Raw genomic sequence first — 10989 nt, 5'->3', positions numbered from 1 at the left:
GCTCCTGCCCAGCCTCACATCTACCCCAACGCCCACATCCATCCTCTGCACCCCATCTCCCAGTGCCGAGCACTGCTGGAACCAGCACGCTTCAGGCTGTGTGGCTTTGGGATGCTGTTGTGCCACCTCATTCCCAGAGATGCATGGGGGCATTCAAATTAAATTCAGGGCTCTGCTGAGCCCACCAACCTGGGAGCGGATGGGCCAGGAGCCCCTGCAAGGATCGGGGTGTGAGCCGAGACTTACCGGAGCAGTTGTAGCCAGCGAGGAGGGTTTCCAGCAGAGGGAGCGTGGTGTGCTGGAACACCTCCTCCTGCGTGGCCTTCTCGTCAAAAACGTGGTCGAACTCAAATTGGAGGTTTTTGCGGGGGCGCCCGGGGCAGCGGGCGGGCGGCGTGGTGCCGCCGGTGCCGCCGGTGCCGCCCGGCTCCTCGGCGCTGAGCAGCACCGTGTGCTGGTTCAGGACGTGCAGGACAGTGGGTGCACCTCGCTCCCGGGGGCTGGGGGGCCTCACACGCAGCACCACGGCCACGGAGCCCTCCTGGGGCGGGGGCTCTGCCCCACACCAGGCACCTCCGGCTGGGGCACCGGGCTGCTCAGTCCAATGATCTGGGTCCTCATGTGGTCTGGGGGGGATAGGTTTGGCTGGAGGATGCAGTGCGGGAGAGATATCCCCAGGCTGGGCGAGGTCTCCGAGCCTTCCCCCGTCCCCGGGTTCTGCGCACACCCCCTCCCTGTGCCAATCCTGCCCAGTGTCCCTTTGGAGCTCCCCATGAGCCTGAACCCCCTTCAGGCTCCCACAGCCCTCCTCAGGCTCCCAAAACCCTGGCCTCTCTTCGGGTCTCTCTGGATCCCAAACAACTCTACAAACCCCTTCATGTTCCTACTGCTCCCCTGGACCCTCCCCAAAGACCCTAAATCCCTTTGAGACACAGCCCCCTCCCACAGCCTCCCCGAGGACCCCAACATTCCCTTCCAGCCCACTCAGCCTCTCCCAGTTTTGGCCCCCAGAGTTTCTGTCACGACCCTGTCACTCCTTTGGTCCCCTCAGAGCCCCCTCCCACAGCCCGGCCTCCCTCCCCTGCCGGTCCCGTGTCCCTGTTCCGCCCCTCCCTCAGCAGGACTGACCCTGCGACCGCGTCCCCCGCGGGGACGGCAGAACCCATGCGTGGGGTCGGTATTGCCATGCGAGGGACGAGGCACAGCCTCGGTCACCGGGAATGGCTTTGGCAAACGCCTCCGCCTGCAGCGCCGGCAGCGGAGCAGCGAGCGGAGCGCGGCCGGACGCGCCGGGAGGAACGGACCGAGCCCGTTGTCACAGACGCTCGGCGTTCCACCGGTGCCCGGCAGCCCTGGAACGTTGTCACTCGTGCCGCTGGTGGCCATGGGGCTGTGCTGGGACCAACGGCATCCCCAAGGACTCATTACCGCGGAACCGCGGGTCACCGGCGGGACCCTAAGAGATGATCTCGTTACGGCTCCGCAGGGCGGAGGGGCAGCATCCCTCCCTCACCCTCCCCTGGCCACTCCTGCTGCAGCCGAGGCTGCGTTTGGTGCTGCCAGTGCTCGCTGGTGGCTCGGGTGCAGCTTTTCCTCCCCGGAACCCCCAAGTCCTTCTCTCAGGGCAGCTCTGGGCTCTTATTTTGCTCTGTGTTGGTGCCTGGGGCTGTCCCTGCGCAGGTGCAGCCCCTTCCCTTGGCTTTATTGAGCTCCGTCGTGTTCTCCTGGTCCCACTTCTCGAGCTTGTCCAGGTCCCCCTGGGTGTCACCTGCACCGCAGCTTCGTGTCACCTTTGTGGACACGCTGAGGGTGGGCTCGAGCCACGCCCGTGCCAGTGAGGGACTGCAGAGCCCCGGTGCCACCCAGAGCCCTCGGGACACCCTGGTCACCACAGCACAGGGGCCACTGCCCCCAGCCCTGCGGCTGCGTCCAGCCAGCTCCTCACCCCCACAGCCACCGTGTCCCTCCAGCTCAGGGATGAGATGTCCCGTGGGACCGTGTGCTGGGTTTTTGAAGGGGATGAAGGAAGGTCCAGCCAGCGGCTGCAGCTGTGGATTAGGGTGTCTGGGGATGTTGCTCTGTCACAGTTTGGGGTGTGTAATGAGGGTCCCTCGTGTTGAGGACCACATTTAGTGCAGAAGGCTTGCAGGGCAGTGCCCTGGGAGCTGCAGGGTGAGCTCTGTGGGGAAAATCAGCAAAGCCCCCGGCAAGGACCTGGCACTGACCCGAAGGGCACAGGGCCCTGCAGTGCCAGGCAGGTCAGTGCTGCAGCTCTATAAAATTCCTTAAAGGAAGCAGAGCCTGGGACTGCTCTCTGGGAGCCCTGGGGCTGGGCTGGAGAGGAAATCAGGAGCAACTGTGGGATGGGGTGTGGGGGAGCCAACAGGGCCCCTCAGGGCACTGCTGATGGCCTCGGCCCCACCAGTGCCAGTCTGGGGTGGGAGTGCAGCTGCCTGAGCAGCTCCAGGATGGATGACAGGGAAGTTTCCTGAAGAGTTTCTGACCCAGATGGGACCTCAGGTCACCTTCCTTCTCCAAACATCCAACTGCCAGCACCAGGTGACTGACCCAGTATGTCAATAGGTAGGGAATGATGAACCTTTTTAGTGAATTTATATTGATAATACTTTCTGGCCTATGGCAACTCTGTTGGCCTTAATTTTGTTGTTTGGTACCTGCAATAATAATGTGTATCAGGGCAGTGTTAAACCCCTTGAAACTTTTCCTTTGAGTATATTAGCAGGAATGTCCTGTTAAAGTCAAGGTAGGAATTGCTGTTGAAGTATCTCTGGAGCTGTTGTTGCTCTGAAGGGGCTTCAGTCCCAGCAGTGCCAATCTGGAGCAGTAGGAATGAGACTGCCAGAGGGGCTCTGGGATGGGTGGCCAGAAAGTTCCTGAGGAATTGCTGGCCCATGTGGGACCCCAGCCCACCTTCCTTCTCCAAACATCCAACTGCTTCTGCCGGACGAGTTCACCTGGGATCCTTGCAGCAGGGAGCAAACAAAGGCAGAGTATTAAAATTGCACGTGGGTTCTAAGTGTGGGTTTGAGTCTCTCCGTTGTGCAGCATTTTGGTGCAATTTCTGCAGCGGATCGAGCACGGGGCTGTGCCTGCACCTGCTGCGGGTCCTGCAGGCTCTGAGCCGGACAGGAGCAGAGCGAGCCCAGAGCCCTTGAAGCATTTTGAAGGATGCAGTGGGAAATGATTACAATCGCGGCTGTACCGTGAGCTGGTCCTGTGCTTTGTGCTCGGTGATTCCTCTCCGAGGCACCTCCAGGCAGGACCTCCGGCGCAGCTCCCGGGCTGCCCGTGCTGTGCTGGCAGAATCCCGGCAGGGAGCGGCTCCCTCGGGAATGCCGGCAGCGTCACGGAGCCCGCGGGACGGGGCCCGGGGCGCTCCGCAGGGAGAGGCGGCTCGGCTCCGAGCCGGCCCTGGAACTTCACACCTCCGCAAACACCGTCCCCTCCGGCCCGCCCAGCCCCTCACACCTCCCCGCTGTGCCCGCGCCTCCTCTGGGCTCCCAGAACCCCTCGCACAGGCTCTGAATTCCGGACACGGTACTGCGTATCGCCCCGGCCCCGAGCCCCGAGCCCCGAGCCCCGAGCCCCGAGCCCCGAGCCCCGGCCCCGGCCCCGCCGCTCTGGGCGGGTTCCTGGCCCCGCGCCGCCTTTAAATTGCCCGCGAAACCCCGCCCTGACCTCTGATTGGCTTCGCCCCTCTTTCCGGCTCCCATTGGCTGCGTGCCGCGTGATGCCTCATGGGGGTTGTAGTCCTCAGCCCCGCGCCATGCGCCATGGGAGCTGCAGGCTCGTCCCCGCCTGCGCCCCCTGCCGGCGGGCAGCAGCAGCAACAGCTCGGAGCCCCGGCGGGCGGCGGAGCGTGGGGGGTCCCGGAGGGTCCCGGGAGGTCCCGGGGGTCTCGGAGGGTCCCGGGAGTTTTCGGAGGGTCTCGGGGGTCCCAGGGGATTCGGGGGTCTCGAGGGATCCCGGAGGGGTCTTGGGAGATCCCCGAGAGTTCCGGATGGTCCAGGAGGGTCCCGGGACAGCGCTTCAGCCGCACCGTTCTCGGGGACTTTCTGCTCGGGGTTGCGAGCCCAGCCCCGCCGCCTCCTCCAGCCGGGATCGGTGCTGGGGAACAGTGCCGGGACCCGCCGGGGCTTGAGACACACACAGAGCTGGGGGAGGAAGCACACCTGGCACACACACACACACCTGGTACACACACACACCTGGCATACACACACACACCTGGCACACACACACACTTGGCATACACACACACACACCTCAGGGACACACAGCCCCGGGACACAGACACACGCCTGGGAACATGAACACTCATTCTTGGGGACACACGCACACTCAGGACACACACATACGGGCAGGAGCACACCCGGCCCCGTCCTGTCCGCAAGGCCAGCCCGTGTCCCCAGGGCTCCCGTTCTCTGATGCCACCGCAGCCGCTCCGGGGGCGGCCGCTGGCCCCGGGCACCGCTGTCACCTCGAATTGGGCCGGTCCTGCCCGCGCCGAGGCAGCGGTGACGGCCGCGTGTGCCCGAGGCTCCCAGTGGCGCTGTGTGGCCTGAGCGTGTCCCTCCCCGAGCGGTGGCAATGCCGTGTCCCTCAGGGGACACCCCCGTGGGCCGCCTGGGCTCCGGGGACCGGCCCGTGTCCGGGTGCCGCTCCGAGCGGCCCCGCTGCGGGCACAGCGCTGATTCTCACGGCTGCGCTGATTTGATAAAAGCAAGCGGCGTCGGCGTGGGAGGTGGTGGGGCAGAAAGACCCCGTCCCCAGGCTGGGGACATCGGGGACACACACAGCAGACGGGGAGAGATCACAGCTCTGCTTTACCATGTTGTCACCCGGCGGGGGGCAGGACGGCGGCTCCCCCGCCCCAACACAGCCCCCGGGCCGGGGCCGTGCGGACACCGCGCGTCTGTACAGCCGGAGCCTCCCGAGACCCCCGGCATCGCCCCAGGGCGGGCAGAGAGCAGGGGCGGCACAAGGGGGCAAGGGGGATGGGGGGGCCGTGGGGCAGCGCGGGGGGCACCCCCAGCCTCTTGCCGCCCCCAAGCTTCTGCCGCCCCAAGCCCTCGGTTGGCAGCCTTCGTGTGAGCTGCGAAAGGGGGGCTCGGGGCACCGAGGGCAGCCGGGAGCGCGGGGAGGGGGGATCCGTGGGCTGGACCGCGGCGGGGGTGCCGTGGGGCCGGGCAGGAGCGAGGGGAGCTGGGAGGCAGCAGGGAACAGAACCACGGCCCAGGGGTGCCGTGGGGCCGGGGGCTCAGTGCGGGGGTGCCGGGGCGCTGCCGCGGGGCTGGGCGGATGCGGGGGTGCCGGGGGCGGCGCCGCGCTCCGGGCTCAGTCCGAGTAGATGATGAAGCCGGAGAAGGTGCTGTACTTGTTGTTGTTGCCGCCGTGGGCTTTGCCCCCGTCCAGCTTGATGAAGACCTCGTCCCCCGCGTCCAGGTGCAGGATGACGCTGTTGCTGGCGTAGTCGTAGTTCTGGTCGGCGTCCTGCGCGATGGCGCTGGCCCGGACCTGCCCAGGGGACACCGCGGGACCGGCTCAGGGCACGCCTCGGCCCGCGGAGCCCACGGGACACATCAGATCCACCCGCCCCGGGGTAGCGTGGGGTGCCCCGGGTCCCCCGCCGTGGGTGAGCGGGCCCCGGGTGGAGGCGGCTCCGCCGAGCACCGCGCAGAGCCCCTCCCGACCCGGCGGGCCAGACACGGCACCGCGGCTCTGGGTTTGACGGGCACCGTGGCACGGACACGGCACCGCGGCTCTGGGTTTGATGGGCACCGTGGCACGGACACGGCACCGCGGCTCTGGGTTTGATGGGCACCGTGGCACGGACACGGCACCGCGGCTCTGGGTTCAGGTGCAGTTCTACAGCCCAGACACAGGACCGGCTCTGATACAGGACCACAGGTCTGACACGGAACCCCAAACCCAGGTTTGGATACAGGACCGTGGGTCAGACACGGGACCACAGCTCCACTACGGCTCTTCCACAGGACCCTGACTCCGGATTTGGATGCAGGACCCCAGCTCAGACACAGGACCCCATCTCTGGGTCTGGTACAGGACCGTGCCTGGGACACAGGACCCCATCTCCCAGCCCAGTCCCAAACCGAACCACGGAACCCAGCGCACCCCCAGCTCTTCCCCTACAGGGGAGCTGCACAGGGACCGTGAGCGTGTGGCGAGGGCCGAGCTCACAGCCCCGTCACACGGACCCGCACCCGCTGCGGGGCAGGATGCTCCCCCACAAAGGTTTCCTGGGTGCGGCAGAGCCAGAGGAGCCGTCAGCGGCCGGGGAAGCGGTTCCGCGGCTGGAGCCCGCTGCCGCTGCAGAATTCTTTGGGTAATCAAATCTCTGCCGGCGCCTCGCGGGGAGATCGCGGCGCTGGGTGACAGTGACAAGGCGGCTGGTGAAATCCCAAGTGAAATGCAGAAGCGCTGCGCCTGGAGAAGGTGCCGCTAATTACAACCGACGAGAATCGGCTCTTAATTGGCTCGCGCGGGGCGGGCAGGCACCGGCGAGCGGCTGCGGTGTCCCGGAGCGCCGGGAGAAGCACGGCTGTCCCCACGCAGTGCTGTCCTTCGCCCCCAGGACAGTGGTCCCCAGGGGACCAGTCCTGCCCAGCTGCACCTCCCCGAGCCCAGCGGCAGCCTGCGGTGCTGGGGTCGGACGCTGTTAATTCTGGCACCTACCGACGGCCAGGCTGGTGATCCCATAGGATTTGCCCACGCAGCCGCGTCCCTCATGCCACCAGCAACTCTCACCCTGTTCAAAGTCACCCTTGTGTCTACCCTGCCACCGCGAGGGTCCCCATTCCAGTAGGGGACCCTGAATCCCAGCCAGTCACAGCGCCCCAATCTCCAGGGGACGCTGCCTGTCCTGGGCAGTCCTGCTGAGGAGCAGGAGTGAAGGGAGAAGCCGTGAGGAAGGAGAGCCGGGAAAAGCCATTTGGCTCCCTCCATCGTCCCCCCCGCCACCGCCGGAGCTGCCCGGTGCCATCCGTCTTCCCTCGTTAGGGAGCCGCCTCATCACGGCGCGGCCGCCAGCCCTCGCTAAGCAGGGAAGATAAATGGCAGCGCTGGGCCCGGGCTCAGCCGCTCCCGGCACCGCAGCGGCACAGCAGGGAGGCTGCCGCCACGGCCCCCGCCATGGCCTCACCCCCTTCTCCTGTTCTGTGCCTCAGTTTCCCCACGGCACAGCTGGGAGCCGTGGGGGTGGCATGGCCTCAGCCTGGGCTCTGCTGCAGCTGCTCTCCCTGACCCCAAAGCTGGGGGCGTCCCCAGTGCTGGGGACACTCTGGAGTGGTCCCCAAGGTGGCTGCACCCAGGAGCTTTCAGGCAGACAGGGGGCAGTGGGTGCTGCCACACGCAGTGACACCTCGGGGACACCGCGTGCCCCACGTGCCACCACGGCCCAGCACCCCCGAGGCGTGGCAGAAACGCAGCAGCTCCTCAGGGTGCTCGGGCACAGCTCTGGGTGCCCTCCCAGCACCCCTGGGCACAGCGGGGGTGCCCCCCCTCAGACCCCCCTGGGCAGAGCAGCAGGTGCCCCCCAGAGCCCTTGGGTGCATCAGCAGATGCCCCCCTCCCCCCCAGACCCCCAGACAGGCCAGTGGGAGCCCCCAGGACCCCCAGCATGTCCTTGGGGACTGTCCCCAACAGTCCCCTGGGGCTGTGACCCTCCCTGAGCTGTGGATGAACCTTCTACAGCATGGTGACCCCAAAATCACCCAGTACCAGCCCTGTCCGTCCATCCATCTGTCCCTCTGTCCGTCCACCTCCCACTGCCCTCACCTCAGCTACGGGCTAATACAAATAATAATTAATGCTAATTAACCACCAGCAGCAGCTCCCCTGGCTCTCATTAACTCCAGCCCCGACCCAACGGTGATCGGCAGCCCCCCAAATCAGCAGCACCCAGGGGATTTTTGGGGGCCAGAGGGCCCCCCCCCCAACTTCTGACTCGCTCTGAATATAACAGGATCGACCTTTACCTGCCAGGAACCCCACGCCATGCCAGGGACGGGGGATTTTTGGCAGCAACCCCCTAAACAACCCCATTTTTAAATTATTTGAGCCATTGAGGGGGATCTTCTTTATAGATATCGATGCGGCGATGCCTTGTTAGTAATTAACAAGCTCTTAATTAAGTTGCATCGCCCGCCCGAGCGCAGCTTCTCTTGACAAGGGGCTCCATAGCTTCTGGAAATTCATCCAGGAATGGCGATGCTCGGCAGAGCTGGGGGGGCAGGAAGGTTTGGGGTGGTCCCCAAAAAGATTTTGGGGGAGGCAAAAGGATTGAGGTGAGTTTTGGGGTGCTCAGTGCAGAGTTACACGGATGCTGCTTGGGAGAAAGAGGCAGAAGTGCCAAGCGGCGCTGGCATCCCCCAAAATTCAAGGTTGGAGGGCAGAGGAGGACAATAAAAATCCAAATAAAAGGAAATTCGAACTGTTTGGATGGAGAAAAAGCTGCCGAGCGGCTCCCGCTGTGCTCCCCCGCTCGGAAGAGCTCGGAGCCGAGGCGCGGTGGCCGTGGCAAGGCTCCCGCTCCTGCTCACGCCCCGGCTGTTTCTGCGGTGGAAACTCCGTTTTGGGTTAATTCGGGGTCCTGCATCCTCGGAACAAGGATGCACCGCGGGCTGTGATGTCGGAGGAAACGCTGGGAAGCGAGAGCAGCGTGGATGGATCCCGCGGGAATGCCGGCTGCCGTGGCATCCAGGGGAACTGAGCTCGGCTGGCATCCCGGCGGTCACAAACATCGTGTCCCTCGCGTGGCGGGAGGGGACATGGCGTGGGAAAGGGGCACCCGAAATTCCTGTGGATGGCGAGCTGAGCCCTGGCATTGCGGGTTCCAGCGGGATGAGGTCGCGGGGATGCGGGAGAGGGGAGGAAGGATGGAGCCACCCTCGGGGTGTGTGTCCCCCGCGGTGTCCCCGCGTCTCTCCTGACCCAGCGGCAGCAGCGGAGGCGGCTCCGGGCTGGGCGTGCAGCCCCCCAAAAGCGGGGCAGGCACTGCTCCCCCCGAGGCCACCGCGGACACTGTCCCTGCCCTGTCCCCGCAGGGACCTCAGCGGGGACAATGGCATGGGCGGGGGGGCACCCCGGGGACGCTGTGCGGGTGCCCCAAGGCACCACGAGAAATCACAAGGCACCCCAAAGAACAACTCCGTGGCCGAGGAAAGAGCTGAGGGAACGCCCGGGGAAATGCCAGGGTGGGTGGTGACTGTCCCCAGCGCTGGGAGAGGGACAGGGCAGCGTCTGGGAACGGGAGGAGGAGGAGGATGGGACACCCTGCACTGTCCCTGGGAGAAGGACAGGGCACCCAGAGGTGCTACTTCAGGGCGGGGAGCAGGATGGAGCACCCTGGGGCCGCATCCAGAGCCCATCATTGTCACTGGGAGAAGGATGGAGCATCCTGGGGATGCGGCTCCAGAGATGGCAGCAGGACAGAGCCCCTCGGGGGTGCACCCCGAGTCCATCATGTCACCGTGAGGAGAACGGGGCACCCTGGGGTTACACCTCTGTGCTCAGGAAAGGGATGTGGCACCTTGGAAATGCACCCAAATCCCATTATTGTCACCGAGAGAGGCACAGAACATCCTGGGGGTACATCCCGAGGGATAGGAAAAGAATAGGGCATTCTGGGGGTGTACACAGAGCCCATCATCACCACTTAGAGAAAGATAAAGCACCCCAGGGGTGCATGTCAGTGTCTGGGAGAAGGATGTGGCGTGCCAGGGATGAACCCAGAGCCCATCATTGCCACTGGGAAAAGGATGTGACACCCCGGGGATGCATCTCTGGGGCTGGGAAAACGATGGGGCCCCTGGGGAAGCACCCAGAGCCCGTAATCAGCTCTGGGAGAGGGATGTGGCACCCTGGGGGCGCATCCCTGGGGCCAGGAGAAGGATGGAGCACCCAGGAGTGCACGGCTGGGGCGGCAAAAGGACGGGGCCCTGGGGGAGCGCCCGCGCTCCATCAGCAGCACCAAGAGGATGTGACAACCTGGGGGGGCATTCCTGGGGCCGGGACAAGGACGGAACAGCCAGAGGGCGCGTCGCTGAGGCCAGGAAAAGGACGGGGCACCCCGAGGAAGCACCCATAGCCCTTCTCCCGTGCGTGGGGACAGCAGAGCTCCCGGTCCCGCGGAGGGAGCCGGGGTGGGCAGCCCTTACCTGCCCGTTCTTGCAGAGGTCGGCCCACATGCTGGTGCCGTCGCCGCCGCGCATGAGGACGTGGTAGGTGAAGAAGTAGGTGCCGGGGATGGCGCAGGTGAACTTGCCCGAGGCGGCGTCGTAGCTGTTGCCCAGGTTGGTGACCACGTCGTCGAACTTGAGGACCTCGTAGCCCTCGTGGGGGTTCTTGAGGCCGGCGTAGAAGGCGACCCGCGGCACCGTGCTGTAGGTGGCCGCGCTCACCGCGCCCGTAGCCCCCGGTCCCGGTAATCCCGGGGGTCCCGGCCTTCCTGCTTCACCCCGCGCCCCCACCGGCCCCGGCGGTCCCGGTTCTCCGGGCGGTCCCGGCGGTCCCGGTTTCCCCGGTCTTCCCGGTTTGCCTTGGGGACCTTGCACCAGGGTGGAGGGCGGCGGGAGGGGGCCGCGTTCGGCCGGTTGCGGGGGGGCGGCGGGGCCGTAGGGCTCGCAGACCATCCGGCAAGTACCCAGCATCTCGTACCGGCCGTCGGTACCGGCGGAGCTCACCAGCACCGGGATGAGCACCACCAGCACCAGAACCATCACCACCCCCGCCGCGGCCGCCAGCAAAGTTTTGCGGCCCAGGCTGAGCCGCCGCCCGGCCGGGGCGCGCTGGCGCCCGGGGGAGGGAATGGTGCCGGCGGGGGGGAGCAGGGCGGCGGCGGCGGGGGGGCTCGGGCTGGCGGCGGCGGCGGCTCCGCTGCGCTCCGCTGGCTCCGGTGCGCCCCGCGCCGCACGGGCCACGCCCACCCACCGGGACACGCCCCCGGCC

At 66.1% G+C, this 10989-nt stretch overlaps 1 protein-coding gene across 1 annotated transcript; it reads right to left on the bottom strand.

Annotated features, from left to right (window-relative positions):
• Nucleotides 1–5358: 5358 nt before the first annotated feature.
• C1QL1 (complement C1q like 1) lies at nt 5359–10834 on the bottom strand. Its single transcript, XM_021539875.2, has 2 exons — nt 10200–10834; nt 5359–5538 (listed from the first exon to the last, which is right to left on the bottom strand). Exons 1-2 carry the CDS (start codon nt 10758–10760, stop codon nt 5359–5361), a joined length of 741 nt encoding a protein of 246 aa, XP_021395550.1. The 5' UTR covers nt 10761–10834.
• Between the last annotated feature and the right edge of the window lie 155 nt (nt 10835–10989).

The sequence above is a fragment of the Lonchura striata genome, chromosome 25, assembly GCF_046129695.1.
Source record: "Lonchura striata isolate bLonStr1 chromosome 25, bLonStr1.mat, whole genome shotgun sequence".
In the NCBI taxonomy this organism is placed as follows: domain Eukaryota; kingdom Metazoa; phylum Chordata; class Aves; order Passeriformes; family Estrildidae; genus Lonchura; species Lonchura striata.
This window is presented reverse-complemented; position numbering and strand designations above follow the sequence as displayed.